The sequence below is a fragment of the Diabrotica virgifera genome, chromosome 1 (genome assembly GCF_917563875.1).
Source record: "Diabrotica virgifera virgifera chromosome 1, PGI_DIABVI_V3a".
Taxonomy (NCBI): Eukaryota; Metazoa; Arthropoda; class Insecta; order Coleoptera; family Chrysomelidae; genus Diabrotica; species Diabrotica virgifera.
Window position 1 is genome coordinate 7878249 of NC_065443.1, and position 18449 is coordinate 7896697.

Below are 18449 nucleotides of genomic sequence, written 5' to 3' on the forward strand. Positions count from 1 at the left end.
CATGGTGCTTAGAGAGGGCCTCACGTGACTTAAAACGACCAATGACCTCACTTCGGACTTCGGCGCTTCGGCCATCTTGGCAATTGGCAGGCATCTTGGCCTTAGCCTTGGCCACCTTGCCGTGCGTGATCGTTGTTTGTTTTTATTTGCGCTTTTTAAGAATATTTTTTTAATTCGGATACTTTTATAATAACTTTAATAGTATTATTAACATAGTGCATAAAAATCAGTTGGAGTAGCAGAAGCAATGTAGATAAAAAATCTGCAGGAATAACTTTTCAAAGGTTAGTATGCAAATATGTAAACAAAGGCATGCCCCTATTTCAGAAAATATCCATTTATTATTTTAATAATTGCGAATAAGCCACAAACTTGTTTATTCCTAACTAAAATAGTAAATAGAGATAATAACAAACTATAATAGTAGCCACTAATGAATACACAGTATGAATAGTATAGTCGGTTCGCTAAACTTAGTCTCAGACACAACTGGTTAGTGATTTTAGTAAATAATTTTGCCAATTTGGTAAAATTGGCAAATAAATAATAACTAAATAGTTAGTAATTTTGGCAAAATTGGCCAAAAACAAAAAAATTACCTACTAAAATCACTAACCAGTTGTGTCTATGGAAACGACTATACTAATAAACAATTTCTAAGCTGCTTTTTATAATATTTTGTGAGTTCATTAATCATATTTTTTATTTAAAACTAAAATTTGTTAATAATGCTCAGTAATGCATATATTTTGTATTTTTAGCTTTCCAGAAGATCCTGCGAAGAAGGCATGAAGTATTGATCAGATTTGTTAATAGAGCAGTACACTGGAACCCCGATAAGTCGGCCCCCGATAACCCGGAAGTCCGGCTAACCCGGACCGATTTTTATCAGACAAACATTACAACAATAAAAATGTATGTCCTTTATGCTGGATTTTCCAATTTCTTTTCAACATCTTAAAATATTTTCTTTTATCTTTCCTTATAAACATATTGTTCGAATACTATAATATCTTATATTTTTCAGGCTAATTTTATTATCATAATAAACTTTCTTCGTAAAAATTTGTCGGTTTAGCGAATTCCTATGTAGTTCATTCGTTTCAATTTTCAATGTCAAACACATTATACAATGAGAGATAATGCGTATTTGTGTAATTTGATACATAATATACCTTAGTAAAAATGTGTTATCGAAACCAACAGGTACCTGTAGTATCCTTTATTTACTTGAAACTGTCTTAGCATTGTTTAGAAAAAACTATTAAAAAATTATTTTTCAAACAATGGTCTTAGTCTTCACTCTTATTAAATAACATAAGTTCGTTCTCGTTGCGAGACGGTATTGTGTGTAGTAAAGTCGCATTGTTCGTTCCGTTCTGTAATCGTTCGTAAATATATTCAGATTTTGTGTTTGTAATGGCAATAAAACTTAAAATGTTGTTTTTGTTTCAAAATGATAACAAAAGACAGTTTGGACAATCGGTGCAAAGATAAGAAAGCTAAAAATGAGACTCTCGACGACGCTTTGTATGTGTGGAACGCGAACGTGGTTTACAAGTGTCTGTGTGCCAATTATAACGGAGTTTATCTGTAAGCATACCATATTTTAATAATTTTTACCATTTTCTCCGGCTAACTCGAATTTTCGATAACCCGGATCGGCCGCGGTCCCGATTAATCCGAGTTAACGGGGTTCCACTGTATGTTCAAAACATTTTTTAGAAAAAGATATTGACAGAACTTCACTTTCAACTGTTCGTTTGAGAGACTGTGCTGTTCCAATAGCTTATATCACACAGGTAATAGCTTAACCCAATTAATAATACAATTACAATATACCGTTGGAAAAATTAAAGAATAGGGCTTTTCATTTACAGTCATTTGTTTCGAGCTTCTGTCATATGTCGTATAATCCGTGTTGTATTAATAGGGCTTTTCATCGATTGTCATTTGTTTCGAGCTTCTGTCAAGTGTCACATAATATTAATATATCTACGTCATACGTCTTTTGTTTGTATTATTGTATATACCAATAATGTGTGTCGTAGATATATAAATATTATGTGACACATGACAGAAGCTCGAAACAAATGACTGTGAATGAAAAGCCCTATATTATACACAGATTATATAACATATGACAGAAGCTCGAAACAAATGACAATCGATGAAAAGCCCTATAGGGCTTTGTTCATTGTCATTTGTTTCGAGCTACTGTCATGTCACATATATTAATATATCTACGTCATACGTATTTGGTTTGTATCATTGGTTATATCAATAACGTATGAAGTAGATATATTAATATTATGTGACACATGACAGAAGCTCGAAACAAATGACTGTGAATGAAAAGCCCTATAACCATGAACTATCACATTAATCACTTATTTTGTATTTGCTGTCTTTTTCTATAAATCACAAACGTTTGTTATAGAAAAAGATAGCAAATACAAAATAAGTTATTGATGTGATCGTTCATGGGTATAGGGCTTTTCATTCACAGTCATTTGATTCGAGCTTTTGTCATGTGTCACATAATATAAATAGATCTACGACATACGTTATTGGTATATACAATAATACAAACCAAAGACATATGACGTAGATATATTAATATTATGTGACACATGACAGAAGCTCGAAACAAATGACAATCGATGAAAAGCCCTATTCTTTCATTTTTCCGACTGTAGATACCGTTGCTCTTCATTATCTACATCAGAGATCTAAGTTGACATTGTTGCCCAATTACAAAAAATTTTTGAATTCATTTTAAGTCCAATATATCACATAATTATTGCGAAGTAGATTATACAACAAAACAGATTAATATTGAATGTAAATAAATAAAAACATCAGAAATAGAAAACAAGAATTAAGTTGTAATCTTAAGTTAAAGTAAATAATAAAAACAATAAATATAATAAAACAAAATACTTATTTGTTTGTGAAAAAGCTATTTCTTTGTGGCATTTTTGTAATTATTGTAACTATTTTAATGAGGAAATAAGCCACAATTTACTTGAAAAAATAACTTTATTATGGTTTCTACTTCCACATCGGACGTCGTTGTCAAAATACAAAATGTTTTATTATTTTCTTTATTAAATATTATTTATTATTTATTTAAATATTATTTAATTTATTATTTATTTTATTATTATTATTTATGCATATTATTACCTGTAAATATTTCTTCTGATTGTTAATTGTAAAGGATAGAAAAATTACCATTTATTTTATTTTCTTTTAGAATCAGCTGAGAGAAGTGGTCTACAAAAAACCAGGAAGGAAATGGAATATGTGGCTATGAAAGGCAAAAGAAAGGTTTACAAAGCAAATGTGACACATTTTTTTATAGGAATATCAGTAAATTACATTAAAAAAATGTATGAAAAGATTTTTTGCAATAAAAATGTTTATATTTATCAAGGATGTATTATTTGGTATGGCCACATATCGTCAGTGATGTGACAATACCTCCTATCTGTTTTTTCATGAGATTTGTAAGATAGACTAAAAACTTGTTTGGGCCACCTCCTGTTTTCATATATTTTTTGACTTGTTTTGCAGTAAATTTAACTATCTATTTACTACAAAACAAGTCAGAACTTACGTATGAAAACAGGAGGTGACCTTAAAAAATGTTTTTCGTCTCCTGCAAACCTCATGAAAAAAGATACAGGAGGTATTGTCACATCACTGACGATATATTTCAGAGAATGTAAAAAATATACTGTGAATGTTCAAGGAACGTTCGTAGACATTCATGGAATGTTCCAACAAGACATTTAGTCTAAAAAATATACTGTGAATGTACAAAGAACATTCATGGAATGTTCCAACATTCATGGAATGTCCCAACAAGACATCCCTGGAATGTTTTGTGTTATTAGGGGTAACATCACCCTCAAACTATTATTTTCAACCACACACTTGCTGCGGCCTACAAGATCTAGGCCAGGTATGTCAATTTTTGAAAAGACATACATTGACTAATAAAACTAGGTTAGACTATCTTCCCAGAACTTTTAGAATAATAAAATAAGTTATTAATCGAAGTAGCAGAGAAAACGGCAATACATATCGTTCCCATACCATCAGATTGACAACAACTGGAATATTTTCTATGGTTACAGATATTTTCAAAAATTATAAATCATACAGGATGCCGAGGAAATTAAGAGGAGGGAATTTTAAATAATTCACGTCCCACCTGCTCAGCGTGGTAAAAGTTCCAACACGAAAGATTCCTTAGTACTCAACAAAAGAGTAAATGAATTCAAAATGTATAAACATTTTCAATTTCTTTGCAACACGAAAATGCAGCAGCTGCATAATACTCTGGTTAAATCGGAGAGTGCAGGACGCACTCTCCGATATGGGACTAGGATATGGGACTACTGATGAGGAGGAAGAAACCTCCGAAATCGGTATAGACTCTTCCTGCACTCTCCGATTTAACCAGAGTAGGTATTATGCAGCTGCTGCATTTTCGTGTTGCAAAGAAATTGAGAATGTTTATACATTTTTAATTCATTTACTCTTTTGTTGAGTACAAAGGAATCTTTCTTGTTGGAACTTCCATACCACGCTGATCAGATGGGAAATGAATTATTTAAAATTCCCTAATCTTAATTTCCTCGGCATCCTGTATGATTTATAATTTTTGAAAATCTCGGGAGGTTGTAACCACAGAAAGTATTCCACCTGTTGGCAATCTTGTGGTATAGGAACGATATTTTTTGTCGTTTTCTGTGCTACTTCGATTGGTAACGTATTTTGTTTTTCGGTAGATGGCTCTGGTTCATCCGCAACATTTCGTTCTTTCCAATTCGGAAAGGCCCAAAGCATGGTACCTGGAAAATCGGAGAGAAGAGGATATGGGACTACTGATGCGGAGGAAAAAACCTCCGAAGCCGGTATATACTCTTCGTGCATTCTCCGATTTAACCAGAGTATTATGCAGCCGCTGCATTTTCGTGTTGCAAAGAAATTGAAAATGTTTATACATTTTTAGAATAATCTTTTTGAGAGCGATATCCGGAGTGGAAATTGAAACGGCAAACATAATTTGATTAAAAATTTAAATTTCATTACACCAATAATTGTGACACAGTCTCATATAAACATAATAAATAAATTAAACATGCCATAAGAAAACAGTTTGAGAACCTTGAAAAATTTTATACCTGTGTCTCTCGGAATAAATAATTTCTTCATTTCTATCGAAAGCTTTTTGAAGACAATCGCTTACTTTTTCTTGTACATCAGGATGCAAAATCATTAATTGGCAAGCAAAATCGACGGTATTGCTGGACGTTTGTGCTCCCCCTATGAAAAGATCTAGACATACCATAATCAGCTGATCCTCTAAAATGAAAAATGTTGATAATAGATAAATTGAACAGGAATGAAATACAGTTCTGGATTTGAACTCATTTAGTCGTTACTTATACACTCACCGGCAGATAAAACGGGCACCCCAAAAAATGGGTCATTTTTAATGTCTTGTATTTCCTAAACCTGATGTCCGATTTAAGTAATTTTTTTAATATGTTATAGCCTTATTCTTTATCAATATCGCTGTGATAATATTGTTGCTAGACAGGTACATTGTCATTGTATACAGGGTGTACGAATAAAACTGTGTTTTTTTCTCAAACTTTGGAACACCCTGTGGAATGTTCTAGCTTTTATAAAATGCTGAAATTATAACCAAACTATAGCCTCAGGTTTTCTTAACATTCTGTTTTTTGATTCATTCGCTTATGTTGGATAATAAAAAAGTTCAGCACTTTAACAACTACCCCTGTTTTTCGTTAATACAGGGTGTTTTTAAATAAGTACGGCAAACTTTAAGGGGTAATTCTGCATGATAAAATAATGACAGTTTGCTTTATAAACCTATGCCCGCAAATGCTTCGTTTCCGAGATAGGGGGTGTTGAAATTGTTCTTACAAACTGACGATTTATTTATTTCTCTAAAACGGTTTGTGATATGCAAATGAAATTTGGTAGAGTTTAAGAGGTAGTTATTGCGCATTTTTTGGCATACAATTAAGAATTTTATATTCACTATTGGCGTGCATACGGATATAAATATTTTAGATATATCCCGTATGCACGCCAATGGTGAATATAAAATTCTCAATTGTATGCCAAAAAATGCGCAATAACTAGCTCTTAAAATCTACCAAATTTCATTTGCATATCACAAACCGTTTTAGAGCAATAAATAAGTCGTCAGTTTGTAAGAACAATTTCAACACCCCCTATCTCAGAAACGAAGTATTTGCGGGCATAAGTTTATAAAGCAAACTGTCATTATTTTATCATGCAGAATTACCCCTTAAAGCTTGCCGTACTTATTGAAAAACACCCTGTATTGACGAAAAACATGGGTAGTTGTTAAAGTGCCTAACTTTTTTATTATCCAACATAAGCGAATGAATAAAAAACATAATGTTAAGAAAATCTCTGGCTATAGTTGGGTTTTAATTTTAGTATTTTATAAAAGCTAGAACATTCCACAGGGTGTTCCAAAGTTTGAGAAAAAACACAGTTTGATTCGTACACCCTGTATACAATGACAATGTACCTGTCTAGCAACAATATTATTACAGCGATATTGATAAAGAATAAGGCTATAACATATTAAAAAAATTACTTAAATCGGACATCAGGTTTAGGAAATACAAGACATTAAAAATGACCCATTTTTTGGAGTGCCCGTTTTCTCTGCCGGTGAGTGTATTATTAAGTTGATACTTTTGTTTTTTTTTTCGTGAATATTACAAGGACTTGCTACCAATTTGAAATCAATGTCTTAAATATCAATGGAGAGAGAATGCAACTTTGCCGCACCCTTTTTTGAAATTTGATGTTTTCATCATAGGTGCGCTGCCGAGTTCTTCTGATATTGTTCAACAAGTCTTTCTTCTTAAAAGAAGCCTTCAATATATTTCTTCTATGTTCCTATTTTTGTTTCGTTGTCTGCTGCTATCTGTCTCTTTGTCGTCAACTAAGTTATTTTCAAAATTCACAAGGAAAAGTTTCCCTGTGGTTGGCTCTATACCATGTAATACAAAAAACAGTAAAATCCTGTATAAGAGGTATATTTAAAAACCCTCAAAAGGGCCACATCAAAATCACATAACTAGTTTTCGACTGGTTTACCAGTCTTCATCAGTGCTTACCTAAAATTAATATAACGTGATAAAATAATGCAAAGATATTGAAATTTTGACTACGGTTAAAAACTTATAAGTTATACTCACGTGCAATACACATGCTAACCACCAAGATATTATTTAACAAAAATATGTGGGTCAAAGCCCAGTAAAAGAAGTCCGTCAAAGAAAAATTGGTTTAAAATGCTACATTAAGTGTGGATGTTTAAAATATTTAGCTAATCTGCCCCAGGTAACATCTGAGCTGTGGATTTGACTTGTTTACATGTTGAAAATATGATGGAGAGTAACAATGATATGGATAAGGCCTCCGAACGATGACAAGACAGAAATGACAGTTCCACAGGAAGTTAAAAATTAACCTGTCATATTTAAAGACTAAGGTGTACAGCTTGTTAAAATTAGAAATGATGTAACAACACACTCCATTGTGAAAATGATCATTTAAATAATTTTAATTTTAGCTTAATGAATTTTAAATAATAATTTTCACAATGGAGTGTGTTGTTACATCATTTCTAATTTTAACAAGCTGTACACCTTAGTCTTTAAATATGACAGGTTAATTTTTAACTTCCTGTGGAACTGTCATTTCTGACTTGCCATCGTTCGGAGGTCCTATCGATCTCATTGTCACTTGTCGTCATATTTTCAACATGTAAACAAGTCAAATCCACAGCTCAGATGTTACCTGGGGCAGATTAGCTAAATATTTTAAACATCCACACTTAATGTAGCCTTTTAAACCATTGTTTCCTTGACGGACTTCTTCTACTTGGCTTTGACCCACATATTTTTGTTAAATAATATCTTGGTGGTTAGCATGTACATTGCACGTGAGTATAACTGATAATTTTTCAACCGTAGTCAAAATCTCAATATCTTTGCATTATGTTATCAGGTTATATTCATTTTAGGTAAGCACTGATGATGACTGGTAAACCAGTCGAAAACTAGTTATGTGATTTTGATGTGGCCCTTTTGAGGGTTTTTAAATATACATTTTATACAGGATTTTACTGTTTTTTAATTTATTTTCGTACCTGCGTCTGCAGCTTCCCTTGGTTTCTCTAATGTTCTTAGGTCTATTAAACTTCTCTTATTCTTCTTTTTGTATAGACATGACTCTGTTTTTTCAATGTGCCTCCAGTAAGTTGTCATCGTCGTTTTCGTGGTCTTCCCACTGATCGTCTTCCTATTAAGGAACCGTCTCGCTGTCCTGACTACCCTATTTTTTGTAATTCGGCTTATGTGGATACTTTTGTTTCTTACCCAGTTATTAATGTTATACACCTTGCATCTCCGTCGTACATATGTACTTCTAGCTCTGTCCCATAGAAACTTACCATCGATTTTCCGAATGGTTTTCATCTCCGCTGTTTCGAGCAATCTTTTTGGCCTCTCTGTATCGAATCGTGTTTCTGCCGCGTATGTCATTATTGGTTTGATGACTGTTTTGTAAATTCTGCCTTTCATTTCTATTCCGATATTTTTATTTCTCCATACTGTGTCATTCAGGCAACCTGCGGCTCTGCTTGCTCTATTCACTTGATCTTCCACTTCTGTTTCTAGCCTTCCGTCGCTAGAGAGTGTGATGCCTAGGTATTTAAACTCCATTACTTGTTCTATTATCTGACCTCCAATTTACATCGTATTGGATCTGCTGTTATAACCATGCATTTTGTCTTTTTTGAGGAAATTAACATGTTAAATTTTCTGGAGGTTAGAATTGCATTAGACAATTAGTATTGCATCGTCTGCATAGCAGATTATTTTAAGTTGTTTTTCTCCCATTGGGTATCCTTTTATAGTTCTTATTTTTTTATTATTTCGTCCATGATCAGGTTGAACATTAGAGGACTCAAGGAATCCTCCTGTCTTATCCCATTGCCGGCTATATTGGGTCAGTTAGTTCATCTACGATCAATACTTTTATTGTATTGTTCAGGTAGATGTTTTCGATCGTTTTAATTATTCCTAGAGGTATCTACCTCTCTCGAGTATAATAAATGGATATCGTCCTTTAATGCGACCCTGTCAAATGCTTTCTTAAGGTCCACGAAACATAAATATGCCGGTTTGTTGTATTCCAACGATTTCTCTTGAAAATGCCTCATTACAAATATAGCGTCAGTGCATGACCTTCCCGACCTAAAACCTTGTTGTTCTTCTGGTAATGGTATAATTTCATTCAATTTGTTTGTTATCACTTTGGTTGTTAATTTTAATGTTGTGTTTAATAAGTTAATTCCTCTGTAATTCCTCGGGTTCTATTTGTCTCCTTTTTTGAAGAAAGGTATTAGGATGCTTGATCTCTATTCTTGTGGTATTCTGTTTTGTTCTATTAATTTTTGTATTAGTTCTAATAGTTGTTTAGTTAGATCTTGTCCTCCGTACTTTAGGAATTCCTTCGATATTCTGTCCTCTCCTGGAGATTTTCTATTTTTTAATTTTCGTAATTTTTTCTTTACCTCTCCCTCCTTGATGTTTATTCTTCGTTTGTCGGGTATATTAAACGAGTCATGTATTTCTTGTAAATTTTCTATTTCGCAGCATATCTCACTTAACCAATTTTCCTTTGTGTTCCTTATTTTCTTTTATATTTCTCTGTGTATCTGGCATATTTTGTTTGGTCTATAGTTTTAATGATCGTTATACCCTCCAGTTATTTTTGTCATCCAGTCCTTTTTCGTTTTCTGGTAGTTTTTATCGAGTTCATCTTTACTTATTTGTAATATAGTCTCTTTAAAGTTCTACTATTGGATCTTTTCATCCTGACTTTTTCTCTATTTTTTACTGTATATAGATCGATATTATGTTTCTTTTTCTCTGTTTGAATTGCTATAGATTGGAACAAAATTCAGCAAAAACTGGATTGTGATCACTGATCAGATGCTATACTCGCACCTGGATATGTCTTTGCGGATTTGATAAAATTTCTATAACAACTTCTTCCTATCATAATAGAGCCCTAATTTTAAACGAGTGATCCTAATATTACCTATATTTTACCTGTAAATGTAGAGTCCTTTCCATTTTGCTTTTTCATCTCAGTTATAAAAGAGTAAATAAGATCATCGTCCCTACCTTCGTCCCATGTAGAGTAGTGGTCTTTTATGAGAGTTAGCAAAAGCTCTTTTAATTCCTTGTTTATTTGGGTAATCAAGCTATATCCTGTCTTTTCGGGTGCTACGAATCTTAGCCAGGGAAACTGGTTGAGTAGCCCTCCAGACATGTCAAATACGCGCGCCCTTTGGTCAAATAGATCCAAAATTCTAAAATGGGATTATTAAAATTACTTGATTGATAAATATAATTTAGTAATAAATGTATATCCTAATTATATCTAAATTTACTTTACATCAACCAGTATATATGTGTTTCATCGATTTCGAAAAGGCTTTTGGCTGAGTCACTTGCGACATTTTCTCTTGCAACAGATGGGAATTGATCACCAAGACCTCCATAAAATCAAAATTTTGTGTTAGCATCAATGTAAAGACTTACTAATTGTTCAGAAATCGATGGAAGCAGTAAAAATTCGACGTGGAGTGAGGCAAGGGTGTATTTTATCGCCTCTACATTTTAATATCTACTCCGATTTATTTTTAAAGAAGCCTTAGATGAAGATGCAAGCATAAAATCAACGAAATTAATGTCAACAATCTCATATACCTACATACGCAGACGACATGGTAGGTACTGATTGCTTCCAATGAAAAAGAGTTTCAACGACTTATAATAAACAGGTTGACCGAAATTTTGTTGACTATGGACTAATATATCTAAAACAAAACTTATGGTTGTTAGTCCATTCTTTCATGGTTTTTGCTCTAAATTTTAAAGAACCGCTTGGATTGACATGAAATTTGGCATACGCATAACTTACATGACAAAGAAAAAAAGTGATATTGTGCCGATGTGTGCTTCTGCCCTGGGGGTGACTTTCACCCCCTCTTGGGGGTGAAAAAAAATATATGTCCAAAATAAGTCCGGAAATGGGTAAACTGACTAATTTTAAGTAACTTTTGTTCTATAGAACTTTTTCGCCAAGTCAACACTTTTTGAGTTATTTGCGAGTGAATATGTTCATTTTTCAACAAAATAACCACATTTTTAGACGGTTTTTCGCAAATAACTCAAAAAGTAAGTATTTTGTCGAAAAAAACGTTCGTAGCAAAAATATAGCCTATAAAAAAATATAAAAAATGGTGTACGCTATAGGTCTCTGGATCTCGTAGAACCAGAGTTATAGCCAATGAGAAATAGATTCATATTCACCAAATTTCAAATAGAATATTTCGACGTGAAATATCCAAAAAATTAAGCACTTTTTGGGGAAAACCCATTATAACTTTTTTAAAGTGTTTAAAAAAAGCTTTATTTCGGTTTTTACAAAAAGTTTCTAGCATTAAATTTAAGCAAGTTACGCTCAAAATAAAGTTGGTCCCTTTTGTTTTTGCAAAAAAAAAATCGGGAAGACCACCCCTAATTTTAGCAACTTAAATGAAATTAATCGTTGCCGCTCCACAAATTATTTTACTTATGTTGTGTTTATATGATCTGTATGTTTCATCAATTCAAAGTGCTTATTTTTGAAAAAATTTGGTTTCAAATTAAAATTTATAAAAATTTAAATTTTGAAAAATATGCTTTTTTTCAAAATAAATTAAAAATTGTTAGAGATACCAAAAATCTCGAAAAACAAAAAAAGTCAGATTTGCTTTTCTGAATATCATGTATTTTTTGTTTTTCTGTTAGACAAAAATTGATCAAGATTTGGTGTTTCTAAATTTGCATACATTCGTGATCAGTGACTCGTTCAACCCCTTTTAACTACAGCCCTTTCAATAATAAGGACTTTGAACCGATGAAACTTACAGATCATATAACCAATATAAACACGAGTCAAGAAACTTGTGAAGTCGTAACGATTAAGTTCATTTAAGATACTAATTAGGGGGTGATTTACTCGATTTTTTTACCAAAACCTTAATTTTGATGCTAGAAATTTTTTTATTAAACAAAAATTAAGCTTTTTTGAAACACTTTAAATAAGTTGTAATGAGTTTTCCCCGGAAATGTGCTTCATTTTTGGTTATTTCACGTTAAAGTATTCCATTTGGAATTTGACGAATATGAACCTATTTTTCATTAGCTATAACTCTGCTTCTACTAGGTGTAGAGACGTAATATATACACCATCTTTTTAAATTTTTTATAGGCTATATTTTGCTCAGAATGTTTTTTCGACAAAATACTTCTATTTGGTTATTTGCGAAAAACCGTCTAAAAGCGTGGTTATTTTGTTGAAAAAATGAACATATTCAACGCCAAATAACTCGAAAAGTATTGACTTAGTGAAAAAACTCTATAGAACAAAAGTTACTTAGAATTAGCCAGTTTACCCATTTCTTGACTTTCTTTGGACGAATATTTTTTCACCCCCAAGAGGGGGTGAAAACCACCCCAGGGCAAAAGCACATATCGGCGCAATATCACTTTTTTTCTTTGACTTGTTAGCTATGTGTATGCCAAATTTCATGTCAATCCAAGCAGTTCTTTAAAATTTAGAGGTTTTGCAATATTTTACCGTTAAAGAACGCAACTGTCAGCAAATCGGAGTTACAACCAATGAACATCAGAGCGTATGGAATAGGGTTATAAAGAGTTCACAATATCACTTATTTGGGCTTTAACGTTAACAGTAACTGGGATATAAACAAACAAATAAGCATACGCATTGAAAAAGTCGGAACCACCTTCTTTAGACTAAATAAAATTCTCGTTAATAAAGATATTGCGAGATATTATATGAAACCTTAAAATCAGATTAATATGCCGGTATATAATCTCCACATCGTTGTATGGCTTGGAGACCTGCACCCTTACAGAGACACTAATGAAAAAATTGGAGGCCTTTGAGATACGGATCAGCCGACGGATATTGCGGATAAGTAGCGTTAATCGAATAAGAAAAAAAAGTTTTACACCAAATGAAAAAGTGCACGGAAATAACAAAAACAAAACAATTCTTAAGTTACAATATTTTGGCCCTGTAATGAAATATCCAGATAATATAACCTTCTACACCTACACGTCATTATATAGGATAAGATAGCCGGAAGAAGCAGACTTAACAAATTTATTATTGCCAATATAATCGCCAACGTTCGGTAATCTGACAGGGTACTGAAAAAGAAGGGGATTTACCGCAAACTATTCCAAAGATTTGCCACTTTCGAATATACAGGAAATAGAAAAAGACGGTAGGAAGAAAAATGCAGAAAAATACATAAGAAATGTCACCCTAAACACCCATCCCATCTTTAATATCTAACAATTTAAAATTTACCTTTTTAATCTAGTATCATCTCGATCTAGCCTAGACCCAGCCATTAGTGCCCATAAAACATTTAACACAGAAAACGCCAAAATAGAACCAATTCGAATCTCTTCATTTTCTTTTTCTTTTATGACATCCAGAAGCACGGAAACTTCTTCACAGATTAGTTTCTCCATCGGTTTTTTTCCGTATCCGAGACTTCGAAGATGGCTAGTAACAAAATTCCTTTGCGTCTTCCAAGAAGGGCCATCGGTGATTGTTATGCCTAAAAATGAATCAAAGGTATTAAAGCACTCTTTAACAGAATTTATGATTGTGACGATAATATAATTTGATCGTCTAGAGTACTCCAATGTACTAAGCAAAACTTGTTTTTATACCATATCTCTGATAGTATAAGAGACGGAACGGAAAACCATTTGATTATTTTCGGTGTGTTGAACGGAAAATAATTAAAAACAGTTGGATTCTGACTGGCTATTGATGATAAACATTTACGAATAATTACAAATCCATTCTGGCATCAAGTGGCAAGAATAAGAGGTAGAACTGTCGAATAATATAAAAAGATGAGTGAGACAAGGCTGTATTCTATTGCCTTTATTCTTGAACTCATATTCAAAGGAAATATGTATTTAAAGAAGGCTTAATGGAGACAACAGAGGGTATATTATTGTGAATGGAGTACCCGTGAACAATATTAGATATGCCGACGATACCTTAGTGCCGATAGAAGGCCCCACATTTGATGGGAAGATGATATCAAGAAGCACGTGGGCTCTAGGTGGATGACTGTAGCCACAAACAGAGAAGAATGGAAAAGGATTGGGGAGGCCTATGTCCAAAGATGGAACTTCTTCTTCTTTAGGTGCCGTGTCTGGATTCAGACGTTGGCCGTCATCATGTTTACAATTTCCTGAAATCTCTCTCTATCCGCTGCTGCGTGAAATAATTCTTCTACTGTGCAGCCACACCATTGTCCAATATTACGCAGCCATGAAAGTTTCTTTCGACCAATCCATCTCTTTCCTTCCACTTTTCCTTGTATTATAAGGCGAAGCAGATGGTATTTAGGTCCTCTAATTATATGGCCGAGATATTCTGTTTTTCTCCTCTTTATGACGCTTATGAGCAGACGTTCTGATTTTAGCATTTGAGGAACATCTTCATTGGAAGTGTGCGAAACCCACGATATCTTTAGGATTAGTCGATAGCACCACAATTCGAATGCTTCTATTTTGTTTAGCATTGTGGTTTTTAACGTCCATGTCTCACAACCATACAATAGGATAGACCACACATTACATTTCAGCACCTTCTTTCGAATATTCATCGACAGGTTTCTGTTGCATAAAACTGGTTTCAAGGTCATAAAAGCCTTCCGTGATATTTCGACCCTAGTTATTATCTCTTCATCAGAGTCACAATTTACATTTAACCAGCTGCCAAGCCAAGGTACTTGAAATGATTTACCCGTTCTAACTCCTCTCCATCAAGAGAGAGCTGACCTTGATCTATATTAATCTTTCCAACTGTCATTCACTTTGTTTTTGACATGTTGATTTTAAGGCCTCTCCGATAACTTGCTTCACTGACTGGATTTAGTAGTGTCTAAAGATCTTGTAAATTTTCAGCAAGAATGGCTGTATCGTCAGCGTATCTATATTGTTGATTACTTCTCCGCCTAGCCTTACTCCCTCTTGTCTGTCATTCAAAGCCTCCCTAAAGATTTCTTAAGAGTACAGATTGAAAAGGGTGGGTGATAAAGCACAACCTTTTCGTACTCCACGTTTTATCGGCAGTTTTTCAGTACCCAATCTCAGTACCCAGTCTCCAATTTGTATAGAGGCTACTTGATTGTAATATAAGTATTTCAGCAGTCTTATATCGTAGTGGTCAAGTCCTGCTGTCTGCAGGCAATCGAAAAGTGTATCATGTTGTAGTCGGTCGAATGCCTTCTCGAAGTTGATGAAACAAACATAAACGTTCTTTCGGAATTCACAACTTTTTTGTAATAGAACGCGCATACAAAATAGTGCTTCTCTAGTTCCTAGACCATTTCTAAATCCAAATTGCTTATTACCCATTCTAGTTTCGCACAGAAGGAATACTCGGTTTTGTATAATACGTAAAAGTATCTTAAGTGTGTGACTCATCAAACTGATTAGTCTAAAATCGCTGCATTTGGTGGGCCTGCTTTTCTTTGGTAATGTTATAAACAGTGACTCCAACCAATCATCTGGTATTTTTCCTTCGTTGTAAATTTTGTTAAAGAAATTAGTCAAGTAAGTAATGTTTTCCTCATCTAAAAGTTTAAGTAGCTCAACAGGGATTTGATCTTTTCCAGGTGCTTTATTGTTTTTGGCTTATTGTATTGTTTTTATGACTTCTGACTTCAGTATACTGGGACCTCTGTCTAATTGGTTGTCAAAGGTAGTATTTGGAGCATTTTCTCGAGAAGCATCGTCAAAAAGGTCACTGATGTGTATCTCCCATTCTTTGCACTGTTGTTCGTGATCACAACTTTTTCCGTCTGCGGTTTTAAGTAAGTGAGCATTTTTCTGTTTTCTAATTCCGGAGGTACTATATTTAAGTTTCTTATGGAGGTTGAAACTGTCATGCTTTTTTGGAGGTATTCTATTTCTTTACATGAATTCTCAAGCAAGGATTCTTTGGCCTGTTTAATTTTTCTTTTTATGAGTTTGTTGATTTCACGGTATTTGATAATATTTCTATTTTTGTATTTTCGTCGAACTTCCATCAGGTCTAGAATTTCTTGGTTCATCCAGTCATTTTTTGCCAACATTGTAGGTGTTTTTGAAAGATACGTCCTCTAATATCGAGTTTTGAATATCGTACCAACATTAGTTAATAGTTCTGTTTTCGTTTGGTATATTTGATATTCTGTGCATTTTACTATTTATCTGCTGTGATATGTGTTTGCGTATTTGGGCGAAAAGATGGAACGAAGTAGTCTAAATAGATTAAACCTTAGTACTGGTTAATTGCGGAGAAGACCTTCAAAGTCTTTATGAACAAAATAAAATAATCCTACAATCAGTATGGATTAAAACTACATTAAGAAAACTAAATATATTATGATGACAAACAAAATTATATACAGAAAGATGGTATAAAACTCGGATATGCTACACTGGACAGAGCAGAGAAATTCGTGTATCGTGGCAGTAATATCAGTGAGAGCTGGGATCTAAGAACAGAAATTATATATGAGGTTATACTTTGCTTGAAAACTTGCACGGCGTACAAAGGAGAAGAAGAGGTTATACTTAAACGCTTGAAAGCCTTTGATATATAGACGACTACTAACAATAAGCCAGGTCTACGGACTTAAGAATGAATAAGTTCTTAGACGGATGAACCAAATAACACAACTGGTCAATATAATACGCAGACGCAAGCTGGAATTCTTCGGTCACATTATTTAATGTGAATACTTGAAAAATATGATCTTTTACGTCTGATCATTCAGGGAAAGATCCAAGGTAAACTTGGTCCTGGTAGAAAAAAACATTATGGCTGAAAAATCTAAGGCAATGGTATGGAAAATGGAAAACATCGATATTCAGAGCTGCTGTCAATAAAGTCAGGATAGCGAATATGTTAGCCGACATGATACCGTACTTCACTAACTACAAAAAGAAGAAATATGAATCAAGAGCAAACCATAAAACACCATGTAATTGTTAAAGTGAAGGTGTACTTACCTCGTCGAGTCCCCATGCACCTTAATCTAAGAAAATATCCATCTGGTCTCCCTTCGTATTCTTCTGATGTTAAAACCTTTTTTACCAGAGGATATGTCAAGACAACGACCACGTTTTCCTTGCCAAATTTCAGACCCAAAACGTTGGTATTGTACATTTCAGCCAACTTCGAATACCCCACATGTGCTCCACCATAAGCTTTTGCCACCTTCTTTACAGCTGATACGGATCCTACAATCGGATACCATGTTGGACCTTAAAAAGTAATGATAAAAGTTAAATCAAGTTTACAAAATTAAGCCAAAAGTAGATAGTAAATAGAGAGTACAAGTGGTGATGCAACTAAATCCAGAGGATCAATTATATATACAGGGTGTTAGTAAATAAGTATCCAGGGAAAAAGATCCATATGAAGGACACGTAACTCATGGCTAAAGAACCTTGAGAAATGGTTTGGACGTTTGAATTATCTAGAGCCCCGGTCTCAGGAGTAAAAATCGCTCTGATTATTGCCAACCACAGAAGTGAGATGAGGTTGCAAGAAGCAGAAATAGAGCTCGAAGGCATGGACGATGAAAGAGAGAAAGATAAGATCCCAACAGAGGAAGAAGTCATCAAAGCAATACAAAAATTGAAAACAAAGAAAACAAAGCTCCTGGATCAGATAGCATACCTTCTGAACTTTGAAAACAAGGCGAAAAAAATCTGATCTGTAGATCTAGTATAAGTAGGCTGGTAGAAATGATTTAGAAACAGATAGAACTACCACAAAACTGGAGCGTAGGTGTAATTGTACCTATTCTCAAGAACGGAGACCAAACAGTTTGTGATAACTACAGAGGCATCCTGCTAAACGTGACCTACAAAATATTGGCCTACATTCTTTACCAGTGTGGGCTTCGCAAATAAAAGTCTACTATCCATCAAATATTCCTTCTAAGACAAGCTTTGGAAAAAACAAATGAGTATGGAATTGTTACTCACAGGTCTTCGACAGGGAAATAGCCTATCGTGCCTTATATTCAACATTGCCTTGGAAAAAGCTATTAGAGAATCTGGAATAGCAACAAAGGGGACATTATTAATAGGAGTGTACAAATACTAGCGTATGTTGACGACGTTGATATTATAGCAAAAAGAAAGGTGGACTTGGTTCAATCGTTCACGGTATTGATA

At 33.7% G+C, this 18449-nt stretch overlaps 1 protein-coding gene and 1 long non-coding RNA gene across 2 annotated transcripts in view; one reads left to right on the plus strand and one right to left on the minus strand.

The window, feature by feature from the left end:
• Positions 1-18449, minus strand: part of LOC114334608 (uncharacterized) — a 153457-nt gene that overhangs the window by 116335 nt on the left and 18673 nt on the right. Inside the window, exons 2-5 of the mRNA XM_028284683.2 lie at positions 17274-17528; positions 13555-13810; positions 10212-10474; positions 5199-5379 (exon numbers count right to left, since the gene is read on the minus strand). Coding sequence (XP_028140484.2) covers positions 5199-5379; positions 10212-10474; positions 13555-13810; positions 17274-17528 — 955 coding nt within the window. The remainder of the gene's footprint in view (positions 1-5198; positions 5380-10211; positions 10475-13554; positions 13811-17273; positions 17529-18449) is intronic.
• Positions 1226-3434, plus strand: LOC126887089 (uncharacterized). The gene is made up of 2 exons (XR_007698958.1): positions 1226-1802; positions 3260-3434. It is a non-coding gene; the product is annotated as an uncharacterized LOC126887089 (long non-coding RNA).